The sequence below is a fragment of the Oenanthe melanoleuca genome, chromosome 9 (assembly GCF_029582105.1).
Source record: "Oenanthe melanoleuca isolate GR-GAL-2019-014 chromosome 9, OMel1.0, whole genome shotgun sequence".
Taxonomy (NCBI): Eukaryota; Metazoa; Chordata; class Aves; order Passeriformes; family Muscicapidae; genus Oenanthe; species Oenanthe melanoleuca.
The window spans coordinates 5,357,194-5,376,700 of record NC_079343.1 but is presented as its reverse complement, the minus strand read 5'-3'; the positions used below and the strand labels follow the sequence as shown (position 1 = coordinate 5,376,700).

The window sequence follows — 19,507 nt, the reverse complement described above, 5'->3', positions numbered from 1 at the left end:
TTGCACTGGTAACCCTGGACTTGTGGTTAGAAGTCTGGTCATAGAGAGAGAGGAACCTGGAATTACTCAGGAAACTTCCTGGTGTTGCTTGAATGCTTTCATGGAATCATAGAATCCCAGAATGGTTTGAGTTGGAAGGATCTTAAAGCTCCTATTGTTCCTCCCCCTGTCATGGGCAGGGACACCTTCCTCTTGCCCAGGTTGCTCCAAGCTCTGTCCAACCTGGCCTTGGACACTTCCAGGGATGGGGCAGCCACAGCTTCTCTGAGCAACCTGTGCCAGGGCCTCACCACCCTCACAGGGAAGAATTTCTTCCCAATATCCAACATAAATGTACTCTCTGTCTGTGGGAAGCCATTCCTCCTTGTCCTGTAACTCCATGCCCTTTACCAGAGTTCCTGTTCAGCTCTCTTGGAACTGAAACACCAATATATGAGAGCCTTCTCTTCTCCAGGCCGAACAATCCAAATTGTCTCAGCCTTACTCATAGCAGAGCTGCTCCATCCCTCTAGGTATCTTCTTGGCCTCCTCTGGACTCCAACAGCCCCATGTCCTTCCAGAGCTGGACACAGAGCTGCAGGTGAGATCTTGCCAGAGTGGAGCGGAGGATAAATGAATCTATGGGAGCAGTGAGAATTAAATTCTGATTTTTCTGCCAGCATAAGGAAGGGACTTTCCTTCCTCTGGCACGGAGAGGTGTGATGCACACCACGAGTGCATGGAGTGGTGGTGATGGAAGCCGTGGTGCCACCTGCACATGGACATGGCTCGAAGTCACGGCAGCCCCGGGAAGGCAGAGCTTGAGATACCAGAGCAGTTAATGTTATTTAGCACTAGGCTTGAGAATAAAGCGTCTTGGCTCTGTTTCCCTGTCATTCCCTTTCCCTGGTAATGTCACCAAACTTGGACAGAAGTTTCCCAAGCTGTGCGTTTGCCTTGGGCTGATTTTGCTGAAGCTCTCAGAAGGGAAGGAAGAGGTAGGAAGCAGACTTGGCATTTATGAGCGTGAAATAGAGGGGAAAATATAGTGCTTTCCTTATTGCTATTGTTCCCCTTCAAAAAACCACGCTGTAGGGCTGGGTTGGTGCCCAGGGATGTGCTCTGGGGCTGGATTTTGTGCTGACCCCATTGACACTGATGCACAGCAGGATGTGTCTCTGAGGATCCCACCTGTGGAGCATCCTCTGCCCCCTGGACCCGAGCCCTGTGTGCCCTGCCCCACCCCTCACTCACTGTCTCCTCTCCCTCCAAAGGCTCAGCTATCAGCACCCACCTCCCTGCTCCCCACGTATCTTGGGGGGCTTATTTCCAGCAGCTGGCATCTTTTCCAAATCTCCCTCTCCCCATCTGTTGTTATCAAGCCTCCTTTCTCCTTATTTTGCTTAATTTCTATCTTTTTCCTCTTGGTTGTCTTAGACAAGCCTGTGTCTCTCTACATATGCCCAAGCATTTGCTTTTGAGTGCCTTAGGCTGGTTCCTGGCGTTATCTTCTTGCAGGAGGGAGAGAGCTGCTGTTCCTTGCTTCGGGAGAGGGACCCGAGGCAGTTATTGAGGAGTGATGCACTTGCAGAAGTGTCTTTGTGGCCCCCCTGAGCAGAAAATTTGTTGTTGTATCTCTTTCTTTTAGATAACAGCACCAAAACGAGATCAGGGTGGGTTAGTTTGGGTTGGCCCTCTCCCTTTGTGTGTCTCTGCCTGCAGCCAGACCCCACAGCCTTCTAGGTAAAAGTGACACCTTGTCATGGCATGGTCAGCAAGAACCTGCCCTTGGGAGGTCTGAAATTCAGGTTTCAGGCTGGGAATTTTGGGAAATAAGTTCTGCTTCACTTTGGACAGTTCAGAAAGGTTTTTCTGGAAGAGGCTTCAATCCTGCAGGAAGAGCGGTTGGCAAGACGGCATCAGCTGGTGTGAGATGAAGGCTATTCTCGCCCAAATAACTTATTTTTTCCTTGCTGTTGGAAGGATTCCAGCCCATCCTTCACTCCTCTGAGGCGCAGCTTATCCTGCCGCAGGCATCATCTGTGCCCAGGTTTGCCCAGGAGGGTGTGGGGAGCCCGGGACAGCAGCGAGCCCTCCCTGCCTGGATCACAGAGTGCCATCCCAGATGGATGTGCTGCTCGGCACAGGGAGGCTGCTGCATTCTAATTGCTGGCATCTTTACTTGTTACGAGTGTAATTGTGAGTAGACGTTTGTTTTTGTATTGATAATTAGGGACTGGAACAGATGGTGAAGGCTTAGTTTAAAGTAATGTGTCCATTAAAGAAAATCTACTGTATACAGCTGAAGATTCTTCACTCCAAGAGAGCTCAGCTCTCGGTAGCAGAGCTCCTCTCTCCCTAATGAGGGGTTGGGCTGTCACAGCCTGGCCAGCAGAGCCTCTGATCCTGGAGACTTCTCCCAGTGGATGTGCTGAGCTCCCTCCTGATGGCAGAGCATCCCCAGGTACCTGCTGTGCCCACGTGCAGCTGTGCAGGGAAAAGCTGGAGGAGCATGCCTGGGGCAGGGGAGGGGGTGGCAGTGTCCAGGAGACAGAGCCTGGCACGGTGGGATTGCTTGGTGCAGGTGACAGGTGACATGGTTCTCTCGAAGTGGCCAGCGATGCTGTGCTGGATGTCAGAGGCACAGGGAGAGGATGTTCCCCTGGGGCTTTAATTAATACCCTGTGCCAATTAACCAGGACTGGTCCTCGCAGAATGGCGAGGCAGGTGGGAGGGGAGGTGCAAGGTGTCCGTGTGGCTTCTCTACTCATTAGGGCTGCTCAGGCACTGATCTGCACTAATCCCCTCGTTAGCAGCATTCCCTGCCTGTCCTCCTTGCCCAATCCCAAGTGATGGATAGCTGGGGGGAGTTGATCCTCTGTCCCCTGGCCCATAGGGATATTTTTCAGATGTGGGTGCTGGAATCTCTGTCTTGCTCCCCATTTCTCTGTGAGGATTTGGGTCTGTGAACCCTCTCCTGTTGAAGGAGGGTGCTCAGCAGTCATAGCCCTGAGTAGCCTGGCCATAAATGCCCCACCAAGGTCACAATGTCACTTTTTCCTCCCAGAAAATGAAGTAAAAGCCGAGGTTTCCTCCAAGAGGAAATAGGAGAGGTCAGTAGGAAGTTGCTGAGCCATGTCCTTCTGATGCCAGTGCCTCTGCAGTCACAGGGTTGGGTGGACTCAGCAGGAATTTGAACTCAAAGAGCGGATTTAATCATCTTATTGTGTTTAAAAAAACCCTCCCAAATTAACCATTTTGCCAGTTTATGGATCTTCTTGTCTATGCAGTGTCTTTGGGAGATAGGACAGGATCTGTGCAGGAGATGGTATATAAGGGGTCAGGCTCTCAGCCCTCTTTTTCCTTTGCTTTGCACATTGCTTTGGGAACATTTAGCCATGCTAGTGCAAGTGTTGTTCACCAAAATGGGATCCAGTATGCAGCAAGCCAATAATTACACACTTGAGAGAGACATTGATTATTTGTTTCAGAGTTGCCCAAGCCTGGGTGCTTGTTGGTGTTCAAGCACCCAACTATCAAAGCTTTTTAGTATTTATACATCTTATCAATCAAAAAAATTAGCATTTATTGGCTGAAATATTATCTTATTAATTAATATCCTATCTTCTGTTGGTTAATGACTATCTTGTTACTCATGCTAATTAGTCCACATGCTCAGTGTTTCTCTTCTTTTGTGTCAGTGGTTTCTTTGGTCAGTGGTCCGTGAGTTGCTGGTCATGATCTGCCCCTGCTGGAATTACCTTTTACCCATCAGTGCTGATTTCAGCACAACTGCTGAAATTAATTATTAGTTTCTTCATTATTTTGGGGGTTCTTCCAAATGTGCTTGTGGCCTCTAAGTTCTGCATTCAGTGTGCCCACTCTCAGTGGCACATCACACACGTCCTTCCTCCCGAGCTCTGTCAACGCTCCCCCCCGGGACTGAGATCACTGAAACCTGTGGAGCCCTAGACATTAACAAGGCTATTCTACCAAAAACAAATTTCTCTTTCCAGCACCTGGACATCACTTAGAGTTTGTGAGCTACTGTTTCGCAGATTAAATCTCCTTTCTTGTGGATTACGCTTGAAAGTTACAAAGATCAAACGTTAATGAGCATCCTTTCTTAAGAAAATTTTACATATTCCACATTTTGCATCACAAGCTCTGCATCTGTGGTGGAAACTTCTTAAATGTGACCTCCCTGGCCACAGGCCACAGAATCACCTAGGGACTCCAGAAACATCCAAAGTGAAAGCTTCTCTGTGGTTCCTTTCCATTTATTCGTTATTGTTAATTAATTTCTCTGTTTACTGAGTTATCTTGAGGTCGTATTCAGCATTGCTGCTGTGCCTTCCTGCTTTCCTTTTAGAATGTGGAGCTTTGGGGAGGAACTCCAGAGGAGGGAAGGGCTGAGGTTTAGGAGAGGTCCTGGTGAGTGTCATCTGGGAGCAGAGCTGGTCCTCGCGTGCTGCCGTCCCACAGGGCAGCTGTGCTTTATCAAAAGTACATTCCTCTGTCACAGCTGGGGAAGGAAGCTGTAAGTGTGTGGAACAGGAAGGGAGATGATGGAGTGAAAAGCCTTTCTGAATAAACCTTTGGAAGAAGTGCCCTTCCTGTAATGGAGCCTGTCCTTATTTATCACAGAGGGTGGATGGTCCAATTTGGGTCCCAGCCTGGCCATGGTCCTCGTGTCTCCCTGTTCTCCTTTGCCTCAGTTTCCCCTGCATGGCACAAGGACACCCTGTTTGCTTTGGGGGAGAACACCAAGTGTTTTAGGGGCTCTCAGAGCATCCCTCACCATGCAGCCCACTGGCAGGGGGCACTGGGAGATGTTTGCATGTCCTGTCTCTTCCATCTCCGCATCCATTTATGCCTCTACACATCTTCCTGCTCATATGAAGGGTTGTTGCAAGGATTAATGGCTGTTTAATTAGGGGTGTTTGGAAGGGAATGAAGGCATGGAGATGGTGAGAGTAGAAACTTGCTGGAGGTCTGGAGCACAAACCCCTGGCCCCATTTTGACAAGGAGTGACAGGACAAGGGGGAATGGCTTCCCACTGCCAGAGTGCAGGGTTAGATGGGATATTGGGAAGAAATTGTTCCCTGTGAGGGTGATGGAACCCTGGCACAGCTTCCCAGAGAAGCTGTGGCTGCTCCTGGATCCCTGGTAGTGTCTAAGGCCAGGTTGGACAGAGCTTGGAGCAGCCTGGGCTAGTGGAAGGTGTCCCTGCCCATGGCATGGGGTGGAACTGAATGAGCTTTAAGGTTCTTTCCAACCCAAATAATTCCTAGGTTCCACGATTCAAGGCTGGAGAGGAATTGTAGCTGGGATATTTCATTTTTAGCTGCCTTCTGCCAAATGGAAAATGACCAAAACTGTAAAGTGACGTGTGACAGCATGAAGGTCACTACACTTTTCTGTTTCCCACATGGAGCAGGAGTGAAACATCTCCTCTCCGAGGGCACTGTGAGCAGGAACAGGCTGGCACTGTGCAAAGCAGGAGGCTGTGGGCTTTGGACACCCTGGCAGTGCCACAGCAGCATCCTGGGGCCTGTTTGGGGTGCAGAAGCTGCTTTTCACTCCATGCCTGGGGACTGCCTTGTTCTCCCTGTGCTGGGGCCACACTCACCCCTGGGAGGGGTTTGGGGAGCGATTATCACTCTGTCAGGGTGGGGAGTTCCTGGTCACGCTTCTCCAGCTCCGCATCCTGGAGCGGCAGGCAAAGGGAGGGGCTGGAAGATTAATTGGAGTCTTGTTTCCCGCTTGTGATTGCTGGAGCAGCCATGGGGAGATTAAAAGCAGCAGCCTGGCAGCAGCACAGATTCCTGGGCTGATTTTTATTTCCTGACCTTTATTTTTCTGGTTGCACCCCTTTTCCTGGCACTGCTGTGAGTACCTGGGACCACGCAGGAAAGGGGAGGGGTTGGGGATGCTCAGTTCTGCCAGTTGCCCATGGCACATCTCCTCCTCCTGTTTGGTTGGGATGCAGGAATTGAGGCAATTAATCTGCATGTCTGCTTGCTGCAAACAAATAAATAAAACCTGGAGGGTTTTCCCCATCTGTTTCTTTATGGTGTTGCTCTTGCTATTATTCTTGTTGTGTTTTGTTGTTTTGGTTTATTTTTTTATGTCTAAAAGTAGGGAATGATGTGACTGTGAAATAAGCATCTTTTGATTATTAATTTTTTTTTTGTTGCTGATAGTATTTTCCTTTCATGGCAGTGTGAGCTAGGTTGAGGCTGTGACTCCTTGCAAAGAGTCTTGTCCTGCACCGTTTGCTCCAGAGCAAAATTGCCTTGGGTCCATTAGGGCAGCTGCTGTTGGTTCCTGAGCTCTCCAAGGGTTAGGTGCATGCTTTGGGAAAGCAGCTGAATGTTTTCCCACATCTCTGTAATGGAAAAATTAGGGAATAACCAATTAACTTACCTTTTCTTCTGTTTCCTCAGAAACTTTGATGGATACGCGGACGGCAACGGCCGAGCTGGGCTGGACCGCCAACCCACCTTCAGGGGTAAGTTCCACTTGTCCAGCTGACCCTTATGGGATCTAGGGGGTCCATGCTTTAAACCCCACTATTTATAGAGGTAAAATGCTGGTGGGAAGCCAGAGGAGTCACAGTGGCAACAGTGGTGCCCCATAGGGCTGGTGAGGAGTGCCAGGGCATTGTTGTCCATCTGAGCCAGGCTGAGCATCCTTCCCCAAGCCAATGCTGGGGCCTTGGTGAAGATGGAGCTTTTCTCCATCCCCATGCTTTCCCTTCCCCTTCCTGTCCTCCTTCCTCCTGAAGGGTTCAGCCCCATCACTGCTCTCCATCACCCTGCTCGTGCCTTCCCTCTCCCTGTGCCAAAAGGCTTGTAATTAGGAAACATTAGCAGGCTCCAAACAGCTTTCATACCTGGAACATCATCCGTAATTGCACTCGGCAGTGCTCTTCCTTGGCTATTAATGTCACTTTTATGAAGTAATGAGGAACCAAACACCCTGAGGCACTTAAAACATCTTTTTTATATAATATGAGCCTTTGAGGAATGGAAGCATAAAATAACCTGACTCACATTCTCCTGGCAGAAAAACTGAGAGATGGAGCTGCGGGTGGGAGGGGATGTGAGCTGATGGATGGGCACCGCGGTGGGACAGGCAGGTTGGGAGCAGCAGCAGGGCCTGTCCCTGGGGACTCCAGGATGTGGCACCAGAGGGGAAAGGATGCCAGGCTGCATCTTTGTTTGGGTGTCACTGGCTTGGCCAAGTCTTCAAAAGAAATTATTTTGCAAACCATCACCAAAGCTAGGCCACATCTGCAGCAGGCATGAAATCTACTCCAGATATGTCAGAGCCTCTTGGATTGGAGTATTTTGCTACTGAATTGCTTTGGAAAAATTCTGAGCCCAGATAAATTGCTGGAAAAATGCAGGAGGGGCATGTGCAGGTGATGGAGACAGGATATAAATAGCTGCCTGCAGCTGCTGTCACTGAAAGCCTGTGTGAGGCAGGCAGGGGGCTTGTGTTGCAAGGCGTGGTGGTCTCACCCTCTGCAGAGCAGCACACTAACACCCCTCCCCAGCCCCATCCCTGCATCCCTCTGTGCCTCCCTGCAGCCATCCAATTCTCACTCCTCTGAGAGTTCCTGGGGAGGCTTCTGCTTTACAGGAGTGTGTATTAAATCTTCCACCAAGTATTTAAAATGCCAAGTATTTTATCTAAAATCGTAGAATCACAGAATCCTTTAGGTTGGAAAAACCCTCTCACACTATTGAGTCCATCCAACCATTAACCCAGCACTGCCAAGGCCACCACTGATCCATGCTCCCAAGTGCCACAGAAGCTGTATGGACAGCTTTTAAATCCCTCCACGAATAGGGACTCCACCACTGCCCTGGGCAGCTGTGGCAGAGCTGGACACCCCTTTCTGGGAAGGAATTTTCCCTGGTATCCAATCTAAACCTTTCCTAGCACAGCTTGAGGCCATTTCTCCTTCTTGTTCCTGGTAGCAGATCCTGATCCTCCCCCAGCTGTCCCCTCCTGTCAGGGAATTGTGCAGAGTCAGAAGGTTCCCCCTGAGCCTCCTTTTCTCCAGGCTGAACCCCTTTCCAGCTCCCTCAGCCTCTCCTGGTGCCCCAGACTCTTCCCCAGCTCTGTTCCCTTCCCTGGACACACTCCAGCCCCTCAATGTCCTTCTTGTCATGAGGGGCCCAGAACTGGACACAGGATTGGAGGTGCCCCAGCAGCACCCAGCAGAGGAGGCATGGTCACTGTCCTAGTCCTGCTGGTCACACTATTCCTGACAGGATGAGGGGCTCCTGGTGGCTGCTGGGTGCCAGCTCCTTCTCTGAGGCTGCTCTCATCTCTCTTAGGGCTGGAGGCACAGGGATTTGATGAGCCACCACTCCTGACCCTGGATTGCCATTGGCTTTGGGTCCCTTTTGGGTTCCTTTGGGTGCTGGCAGCTCCCCATAGTATGCTGAGCTCCCAGAGGGACTTTTCACTCCAGCTCACAGAGCTGGCCCAGGCTTGGAGTGGGGATGTTGATGTTCATGCTGGGGCCTGATGCCAGCCAGGCTGCAGGGGCTGTGGTCTCCCAGGATGGGCAGTGGCAGGATGTGGGCTCTCCTTCTGCTCTTCCTGATGGATGTGCTTTAAATCTTAGTGGAGACGTAGAGCAACATTGACTTAATCCCCAGCTCCCTGTGAATTATTTAGTAGTATCTCATCAAAATGATGCATTTGTTGCTGTTAGAGCATTGGTGGCAGCAGCTGCTGGCACTGTGGGTCCTTCCAGCCACAGGAACCTGCTGCTCCCAGTGCCCACTGCCTGGAGTGCTTAACCCAAGGGATGCACGAGGCAGTGCCAGGATCTGGCCCTGGTCTCTAATGAGGGTTTTCCAAGGGCATTTCATGTTATTCCTAAATGAAACCTTGAAGTGCAAGTTCGTTGGCAGGTTTGGGCTCTGAGATTCAAGGCTCTGAGGTTTTTGAGGATGAAGAGGAGGATTCCTGCAGTGAAGGCAGCAGAGCCATGGGGCTGGTGTTAAAGCTGGAGGAGAGTTCCTTGTGTGGCCTTAATTGGAGGCAGGGCTGTAATGCAAAGGCCAGGTGGGAACAGCAAACTGTGGCAATGCTGGTCAGGGAGGATTGCACAGATCCTGCTCTGCAGAGGTGTCTGGTAATGAAGGGGCACTGAATCCCCATGCCTTGTGTTGGGGAAGGGGTGTTGGGGAAGGGGGGCTTTTGCAGCTCTTTCCTGGTATGGGATAAGAAGGAAGAACACTGGGCTGGATGAGGGAGGCTGGTTTGGTAACCGTGGTTTAACAACAATGTGCAACCTTGAGTTCTGATCTTGACTTAAGTGTAGCAGTGCTGTGCTGCTGCACTTGTTGGCAGCATGAGGAGGACCCTGCTTTGAAAACAAAACAGAAACCTGTGTTTTGTTACATCAGGGCTGTGGCTCACAGGAGGGAAGCTTGGAGGTGAATTGAGAAATGTGGTTGTTTCAATGGAAAAGGGAAGAGGAGAAAAATCTGTGAGATTTCAGGGCTGGTTGTGGTGCATCAGCTTGTCAGGACTCAGTGTGACAGGGCAGGATGGCATCGCCTGTGGTGCCCTGTGTAAACACAGGCGTGAACACTGCTGCAGCATCTCTTCTGGAAATTATCCCTGATACTGAGGGAGCTGCTTGAAGATTGCCATATGAATAATGCTGTTATGAGGAGACTGTAAACATGGATTAGTTAAAATGAATGGATTATGAGGTTGTAAATCTGTCTGTAGGACTCTAATGCCATCATAGACTATTCACAGTTTGCCGCTATCCCTTAATTGAAATTGTAGCCTGGATTATATTAATGCCCTTCTATAAATCGAATTGTGAATCTATATTCCCTCTCTCCACAGCAGTAATGTTTTATTTAGTTGGTTTTCTTTGCCGGGGGAAATGATCCCGTTGTGCCGGGAGCTTGGGGTCAGGCTTGCTGTCCAGCCCATGTGCTGGCTCAGGCTTTAATGAAGCTGTAGGCTCATGTGCTGCCTTCCCTCCTGCCTCCACATGCCTGGGACATCTTTCTTCCTATTTTTATATTCTCTCAGGGCACATAAGGCTGTTGCCCACGTGGAAAAGACATTTTAGCATCAATTGGGAGCAGTGGGAGAGGCATGGAGGGGTAAGAGGGTGGGGATTTCATCTGGTGCTGGCCTGGTTGGTGTTCCTGCATGTGCTTCATATCGTGTGTCCATACCCACATTCCTTATCCCCTTTGGAGCTTTGGGATTGTCCTCCCAGCCCTGCCCTGTGCAGGGTGAGCAGTCATTGCCGGACCCTCTTCCTCCTTCTCAGCACTTCTCCCTGCTCCTTTCTGCAGTGGGAAGAAGTCAGTGGCTACGACGAGAACCTCAACACCATCCGTACGTACCAGGTGTGCAACGTCTTCGAGCCCAACCAGAACAACTGGCTCCTCACCACCTTCATCAACCGGCGCGGCGCTCACCGCATCTACACCGAGATGCGCTTCACCGTGCGGGACTGCAGCAGCCTCCCCAACGTGCCCGGCTCCTGCAAGGAGACCTTCAACCTCTACTACTACGAGACAGACTCTGTCATTGCCACCAAGAAGTCGGCCTTCTGGACGGAGGCACCCTACCTCAAAGTGGACACCATCGCTGCTGACGAGAGCTTCTCCCAGGTGGACTTTGGGGGCCGGCTGATGAAGGTGAACACAGAAGTGAGAAGTTTCGGGCCCCTGACCCGCAATGGCTTTTACCTGGCTTTCCAGGACTACGGGGCTTGCATGTCTCTGCTGTCTGTCAGGGTCTTCTTCAAGAAGTGCCCCAGCGTGGTGCAGAACTTCGCCATCTTCCCGGAGACCATGACGGGTGCGGAGAGCACCTCCCTGGTGACGGCGCGCGGCACCTGCATCCCCAACGCCGAGGAGGTGGACGTGCCCATCAAGCTGTACTGCAACGGCGACGGCGAGTGGATGGTGCCCATCGGCCGCTGCACCTGCAAGGCTGGCTACGAGCCCGAGAACAGCGTGGCTTGCAAAGGTAGGGCCGCCTTTCTGTTTGTTTCAGGGCAAAACGTTTGTCCCCAACAGGCTGTTTGTGTGGTTTTGCTCTGGGGAGCAGTGGTCAGCCTGCGGTTTCTCACTGGTGAGCAGCGTGGTGAGGGTGTGCCACCCTGCTGGAAGTCACCTCTGTGATGTGGTGCTATCAAAGTGCTTGTGCTCGCAGGACAGGCTCTTCCATCTGCCTCGTTATTTCCCTGGCAGAGCCAGGCAGCTGCCATGGGGCTGCTCTGGTTCTCGGTGTTAATTGGAGTTGTTGTGCTGGTTTTTGGGTTCCCCAGCCACGCTGCCAGCGTGCTGCTGCCTGCTGGAGTCCTGCAGTGTGAGGTTATAAGTATGGAAACAGTGCTCACTGCTTTTCATCTCCTTTTGCCCTTGTGGTGAATATTTCTCAAATACCAGTGGAGTGTTGCTTCTGTATTTTCTGTTGGCTGCCCTTTCCTTCTCCTCTCCCAGATTAAGGTATTGGTTTTACACACTGCTTGGAAGGAGGGCAGAGGAGAGGACTTTTTTCTCACCCTGTTTCATCATTTCCAAATAGCTTCTAGAAGGTTCCATCAGGATAAGGAAGGGTTGGGAAGAAGAAGGTCAAACTGCTTAAGGGCTGGTTTGGCAGGTTTTGATGGGAAGAGGTCCCACCTGGATGTCTTTTGGATCTTTTTTGGGGGAGTGTGTGGCTTAGCTGTGGTGCTTGTTGGGGAGTCCCTCAAGGTGTTTCTTCTTCACTTCTAACTGGATATGTGAAAATAGCAAAGCTGGGATTCAGGCTGTGGGGAAGCTTGTTGGATTGTTTGCTCCAAACCTGGGAATTTGTGTAGGTTTTCACCATGCAAAACCTCATTCTTATCTGGCCAAGTGGGAGTGGTGACACCTTCTTGTGCCAGGGTTCTGACAGCCAGGAAACCCCCAGAATCCTTTCTCAAATGGCATGGCTGGGGGATTCCTATGAGTTTTGTGGTTGTAGGGTGGTTTTGTTCCCACCAGGAGATTGCTGTGAGGAGCTGAAGTGCTCAGTCAGAGGGAGGGATCTCTGTGAGCTGAGCATTTCTGGCGAGACGTTCCTCTATTGAACCAACACACAGAAAGTACACATGGTTATATGGCAAATTGACATTTCTCATCATGAGAAAACAAATACTAATTTTAGCTAAACACTGGAATTGGGAAGTAATGTCACTTTGCCAGAAATGGAGGAAAACAGTGACAGTGTAAAACCGTGGGTTTTGGTGGTGTTGACCTTTCTGTCAGCTGGAGGAAGGTGGGGTCTTGAGTGCTCCTGACCCCTGGGAGAGCTGTGATGCTCCTTCTCAGTGCTTGGGGGAGGACAGAGAATTGACAACAGCGGGATGAGAAGCATGGGAGCAAATCTGCTGAGGGTGGGGATTAGACCCATCTCCATGGCTTTTCTTATTTCCTTTTCTTGTGCAAACTCCACAAGGGTTGTGGAGTGTTCATGCTGTCAAAGCTCCACCAAGCAGACCCCAGGAAATTGGGGATTTGTTGAGTTTTCTGTGCCCTACTGCCTGTCTCCTGCTGTGCTCCCACTCCCTAGCACTGATCCCCAAGGAGAAACTTCTGAGCTCCTGGTGAGCTCATGGGGAGCTTGTTTTGTATTCAGACTCCTTGAGGCGAGGATTAGGGATCCTGGGAGCTCCAAGGAGGAGAAACACCCTTTATAGATTGACTGGCAGCTTGTATGATCCTGGAAGGCACCAGAGTATGCTGAAAGTGCAGGGCAAACAGGTTAAATGGCACCAGGCTCATCTGAGATGACAGGAATGTGCTGTTTGATGATTCCATGGGTGCTGGTAAGATGCTGTCTGTGGAGGAGAGCTGCCCTTTCCCAGTCCTGTTGAGTATTTTCCAGTTCCCATGTCAAGAGGACAGAGAAAAGGCTGGGTTTGCACGAGACCTGTGTGTCTGAAGGTCCTGCTCAGTGCTGCTGAGGAACCCAAATGCAGTATATCCCCCATCTCCTCAAATTTCTTTAAAACACCTCCTAAAAGCTTGAGCCAGGGTTAACATCAGGAAGTTAGGGAAACGACCTGTGTTTGAATAAAAATCTGACCTTGGGTAGTTCACTGGCCATCAAGCTCCTCCTTGTATCCCCATGGACCTTGGAGCTGGCAAGGGAATACCCAAGCCCATTGCTGCCTTTTGTGAAGGCTGGTGGGCAGGAGGTGGCATGTTGCAAAGTTTAGAAATAGAAATTCCTTGGTTTTCTCTGTGACTTTGTTTTCTCAGAAGGGGTTGTATTCCTCTGCCTGGTTTGCCTGGCAGGGAAGCTGCTGGGATTGCACCCTGGCTCCTGGGTGCAATCATACTCCTGACATCTGCTCCAAGCCTTCATCAGCCTGAGATGAGACACTTAACAAGCCTGTGGGAATTGTCACCAAGGAAAAAAAAAAACCAAAAAAAGAAAATCCCTCAGTATTTGAGGGCTGAAAAAATAGGCTTAATTCCTGCGTGGTGGGGAAAAAAGACAGGGTTGGGTTGTTTAGCTCCCCCAGCTCTGTCTCATCCCTCATTCCCCTGGGAAGGAGGCTGTGCCTATCCTGGGGCCATTAGACTAGAGCAGGCTCGTGCTGACAGTGGAGCTTGGGCCACTCAGGGATTCATTAATCCCAGCTTTTAGCGGCACTTATGGCTCGAGGGATGCAGGGACACAACATCATCTTCATTGGGGGTACTCAGAGCCCTGAGGAGAATATCCTCGTGTTTTGGGGCACAATGTCCTCTTCACTGGGGGTACTCAGAGCCCTGAGGAGAATATCCTCCTGTTTTGGGGTCAGAGGGATGGGGAGCTGCTACCACCCCTGTGCCAGGATGGGCGTGGGGGAGAGGGAATTGTCTTTGTGCATCAGCCCCGTTGTTTGTTCCCATCCCAGGCTGCCTTGGCACAGACTCCTGGCACAGCTCTAGCTGTGTGCCAAAGCCCAGTGGGCTGCCCAGCCCATCCCCTTGGACACCCTGTGCCCGTGGGGGCGGTGGGTCAGGGTGGGATGGAGGCTCTGCCTGAATCCCAAATGAATAATTCATTTGGTGTGCCAGAGAGCCCAGGCTCTCCTCGGGTTGATATTAAATCCATTTGTCTTGCTCTGCCCATCCCTCAGCCCTGTTTTACGGCTTCCCTGTGTGTCAAGGGGCACTGCATCATTGTTCTGGGGAGGAGCTGGGAGGGAAGGTGGCAGCAGGGATCACCAGGAGGTGGGGGAAACCTTGGATGGACATGCTGGGTGGATTTTGCTTTTTCTTCTCAAGGAAGATTGTTAAACCTTTTCTCTCCTGGTGCTTGAAACCTGATGATGGCAAAGGAACCCCTCACTAGAATGTTGGCAGTTGTGTCTCTTGGCTTTCATCCCTTGTGACTTTGAGGGCTGAGCACTGTATTTCTGTCTGCTGGAATCACGCTGGCTTTCTCTCTGACCTTCCCAGTGCCGGGCACTAACTCGGGTGCACGAAGGAAAAAGTCTGGGACTGAACTGGCTTTGTGCTGAATTTCTATGTTGTATTTATAAACCCAGGAAGAAGGGGTGAGAGAGCAGTCCTGCTGTTTCCTGGCCTTGTCTCACTTTCAGTTTTCCCCTCCTGGCAAATTCCTGTGCCGGCGCATTCAGGAGCCTCCAATCTGCCGCTGCTGGCCTGTCTGCTGCAGCAGCTGGAAATCTGACCTGGCAGGGGGAAAAAATCCAAATGAACCCCACAAAACAAGAACAAAGCTGGGCTGTATTGCCTGCAATGCTTCCAGGCATCCCTGGCTTTCCATGCAGCAGCCACTCCCCTATCCCATCTCCAGCCAGGTCCCCCCGTCCTTCCTCACCTGCTGCCCAGCCTCTGCCAAAGCTCTGTGTGGGTTTATCCTCATCTCCTTCATCCCTTTGATTTCTCTGTCTCCTTTCTGTGTTTGTCCTTCCCTGCTGCCCTTTGTGTGGAGGAATGGATTGGGGAAAGGAGCAGCGGGAGGGGCACATCCGACCTTGAATGTTGAAGCAGTGAGCAGCTCCACGCTGCTTCCCTTGTTATCTTCCCCCCCACCGAGCAGCCCTGGTGATAATTATTGATTTCCTCTACTTATCCATCACAGAAGATTGGAAACAATGTGATTTATAAAGTGATTTTTTAAATAATTGCGAACATTTTGCAATTAGTAGTAGAGCAATTTGCTATCATTTAAAACAAGGGAATTATCAAGTTTTCCCAATGAAATTGTTGCTTGTGTTGAGAAGTGGGAATTTTTGGTCTCTGACTGTGCCCTTGCCTGTCTTTTCCCTGCTCCATGGCCCATCCTGGTGCCCCTGCACTATTTTGGGGCACCCAGGAGATGTTTTTTGGGTGTTGAAGGTGATGTTGGTTTTGTCCCATGGGTGAATGGCAGCAAGGGAGGTCATGGGGATGCAGGACCCTGCTCCCTGTGCCTGTAGCTGTATCTATCCCATCCCAGTGTGCTGCAGCTCCTTGCCCAGCTGCCTGAATACCTGGGATATAATACCTGGTGAGCACACCAGGCATTGGCAGGGGCTGCAGAAAAGCCTTTTTGTTTTGCTTTTAAGGATGGCTTAATTTTTAATTTTTCCTCCAATCTGCTGGTCCATGTACTTCCCCATGTGGATCTCCCCCTCCCCATGCATTGCTGTGCCTCTGCTCCCTGGGGCTTGGGCACCTGTGACACACTACCCCAATAACCATCCCAAAAGCTGCTTTTAGACCCAAATCAGAGCAGCTGGGGCACTTTCCACTCTGAACAGCAGCAAAGGTGTCCAGGGGCTGTTTTATTTCAGGCTTAGCTGAGCCACAAACCTCTGACTGCTCAAAATGGGCTTTATTTTTTCCCTTTTTTTTTTTTTTTTTTTTTTTTTTCTTTTCCCTTTTGTTTTCGTTTTTTGGCACAATATCAAGTTTCCTGCCCCTCTCCCATCCTGCATCAGTCCAAGCCATTCTCCTTGCTCAGGCTGTGCTGGGAGGTGGCAGCTCTGCCAGCTCCTGCTGGATCCTGGTGGGGATGCTGGCAGGAGAGAGGGAGGGAGGGAGGGATGCTCCCCTTTGTTGGAGGGGCTTTGCCTTTGCCTGGAAGCGATCTCCCGCCTTCCACCACTGGGTGGAACAGGCAGCCCAGTTTTACCACGGCCACACTGAGGAGGAGAAACAGTGGAATCACAAAAAAAAAAAAAAAAAAAAAAAAAAAAGAGGAGAGAGAAAAGAAAAAAAAAAAAAGTGTGATTTTTCCTAAATTATGCCTTAGTGAAGGCATCCATTAACCTCAGTGATAATTTTGCAAGGAAAATGTCCAGGAAAACCTTGTTAACTTTTTTTCCTAATGAGTGTGATGGGTTTTAATGAAACTCTTAATTAGACATTATTAGCCCAAATGGGCCTCTGGTGGATTCAGGCCTTTTTCCTTCCCCAGCACAGGGATGGGGAGGGTCCATGAGTCCTGGCTGCTGTCTGAGAGGAGGCTTGGGCACCACAGCCACCACTCCCTGTCCCCAAATCATCACTCTGATCCAGACCCGTCAGAAGGAGAAAAAAGGGAGAAACACAGAAAATACCCCAGGTGTGAGTGGGGACCAAGTGAGCATTGCAGGGCTGGGATTCCCAGGCTGGACTGGCCCACAAGTTTCCCTTTTTATTTTCCCACTTAGCAATTTTTTTCCTCCTTAAATTGTTCCATGGTTTGTTTATATATTTCCCTTCCTTGCTATGAGAATTTCTGAGTGTTAATAGCATCGATTCCAGCCTTAAAACAGGAAGAAACTCCTTTGATTTTCCCCATTCACCCAAGGGTCTTTCCTTGCAACTCTTTACAAAACTGCTTCCAAACCCTTGTTCTGTTGATGATCCATTTAGGAAACTTTCTGTGGTAGCTGAAGAGCCTGGGGAAATTAATTTTTTGGGGAATTTTGTGCTGCAGAGCTCCACGTGTGCGTATTCATGAGCATCCCTGTGGCAGTGGGCTGTGAAACCCTCCCAACCTTCCCAGCCTTCTGCAGCCAGCCAGCCCAGGAGCCCTGGGTGTCACCCTGCTGCCAGCACGTGGGAGCCTGTGCTGTCCAGCAGGAGCAGGGATTGTTCTCCTGGACAATGGGAGAGCCGCAAGGAAGCGCCGGATCCGGCCCGTGTCGGCGCCCGCATTGTTTCCCTTGTTTGCAAACAGCCAGCACCTGGCAAGCCCAGTGACTCAGCCAGGGGCTTTTAAAGCCTTTCTATAACTTTTTCCTTTTTGCTTTTTGTTGGGTTGTTTTGTTGTTTGTTTTTTTTACAGTCACGAGAGAACTCCTTTGGGAGTGGCTGTTCTTGCTGCGGTTTGCTTGCCAAGGGGTGGGAATCTCACCCGTGCTCGGGGCTGTGCTGCACCCTGCAGCCCATGGCTCACTCCAGGCTCCAGTGTCTCTCCCAGTAGGATAACTGTAGTCATTTAAAACATAAAAAAGGGAGTTTTTTAGCCTGGCTGGGGAAGGGCTGGAGCACCAGAAGCAGCTGAGGGAGCTGGGAAAGGGGCTCAGCCTGGAGAAAAGGAGGCTCAGGGGGAACCTTGTGGCTCTGCACAGCTCCCTGACAGGAGGGGACAGCCTGGGGGATCCAGCTCTGCTCCCAGGGAACAGGGACAGGAGGAGAGGACATGGCCTCAAGAGGTTTAGACTGGGAATTAGGGAGAATTTCTTCACTGAAGGTGCTGCCAAGCCTTGAAACAGGCTGCCCAGGGAAGTGATGGAATAACTATCCCTGGAAATCTTTGAAAGCTGTGCAGATGTGACACTTGGGGACATGGTTTAGTGGTGGCCTTGGCTGTGCTGGGTTAATGTTTGGAGTCAATGACCTTGGAGGGCTTTTCCAGCTGAATGACTCTGTGATTCCATAATAATAATAATAATAATAATAATAAAATGGATTTTCCCCCTCAAGCCATGAGATAACTCATCACCACTCCCCTGGAAGCTGAGTTGGGCTGCAGTTGGGCTTTGTGGGTCTCCTGCAACCCGTGCTTGGGGAAACAGCCCTTCATGGAAGATGTTTGAGAGAGTGAGAGACCCAGAGTGGTGAAAATGGCAGGTGGAACGAGTTGCCCTGCTCTCCCCTGGCTGTCTGAGGAGGTCTGTGAGGGCTGCCTGTGCCAGCAGGACTCTGCTGAGGAAGGATGGAGCCCGCTAGGATGAGGGAGAAGTAATCAGCGCGGATAGCGAGGTTTTAATTTGCTCCCCTGCCCGAGCCCTGGCACGCTCTGGGATGGTGACAAATGGAGCAGTGCCGTGGGTGTCAGCTCCCAGTGTGCTACAAGTGGCCATTTGTCACGCCTGGTGCCTCGCAGCGCAGGGGATGCTCAATCAAAGCTCTCCAGCCGGCCCTTGGAGGAGCCATGGGAAACCCATCCGTCTTCAGCTGCAGCTCTCAGGCCAAGGTGCCTCCATGCCTTCTGTGGGAGCATCAAACCACAGCTGTGGCACCCCAAATAAGTTCTGCAGGGGAAAATATCTGTTCTCCCACCCGAGGCTCTAGCAGCAGTCACGAAAATTTCATTAATGGCGTGGAGGGAGCTGCATCACTTAGTTTTTGTGTTCAGACTCGTCTGCTTGTGTCACATTTACTGCATGAAATGGATTTGAGGTAGGAAAGCTGTAGGCTGGGGTAGGAGCTGGTCACCTTGGTGCTCTCAGTGTGGCTGCATCCTGCCTGAGCGTGGCTGGGCTCCCAGCAGCACCACTCCTGTGAGCAGGGAGCAATTCCTGGGATAACTCTGTCCTTGTCTTGTCTCATCCCTTCCCTCCCTGGGACTCTCTGGATGATGCTCTGGTGGGTACAGACAGAGCTCTGCCATCTCCTTGCTGGTCTGGGGGAGAGTTGTGGAGTGTGGGGCACAGAGCTGTGTGCCAAGTGGAGGGGGGGAGCTCCAGCCTCAGTCTGCTCTCTGGACTTCACTGCCTAAAACTTGTCTGTAAAGCAGGGGCATCCTGGAAAATGATATCCAGGGGGAATTATGAATTGAATTTCCATCTTGGCTCAAGCAGCTTTGCTGGGTCTGCAGCCCAGAGAAGAAATTGCCCTTGAGGAGAGACATGATATTGACTTACACTTTTACTTTTTATTTTCTACTTTATTATAGTACATATTGCATCCAGGCTGAACAGATCTGCCCTGGCCTTGGACATAGCTTTGGTAGGGGTTGGTGCACCCTGGCATGTGTCCCCTCCATGGTGCAGAGAGACCTGGCCACCCTCCTCACAAACAGGGATTTCTTTGATGTTGCAGTGATGCAAAACAGGGAATTTGAAATGGTTCTGGGCATGGCAGAAATGTTCTCTGGCTGTCTGGGTGTTTCCAGGGACTGTCATTCTCTGGTTAAACCCACATCTCCATGGACATGTCTTTCAGCACACCAGGCAAGCAAGGGTGGCAGTGGTGGAGGAGGGTGACAGGAGAGACCTGGGATTATCACAGATCTCCTGCTCCACATCAGATTTGCTCCTGAGCTCTTAAT

General features: G+C 50.8%; 1 protein-coding gene across 1 annotated transcript in view; it reads left to right on the top strand.

Annotated features, from left to right (window-relative positions):
* Nucleotides 1–19,507, top strand: part of EPHB1 (EPH receptor B1) — a 78,229-nt gene that overhangs the window by 18,394 nt on the left and 40,328 nt on the right. The window contains exons 2-3 of the mRNA XM_056498937.1: nucleotides 6,430–6,494; nucleotides 10,336–11,017. Coding sequence (XP_056354912.1) covers nucleotides 6,430–6,494; nucleotides 10,336–11,017 — 747 coding nt within the window. The remainder of the gene's footprint in view (nucleotides 1–6,429; nucleotides 6,495–10,335; nucleotides 11,018–19,507) is intronic.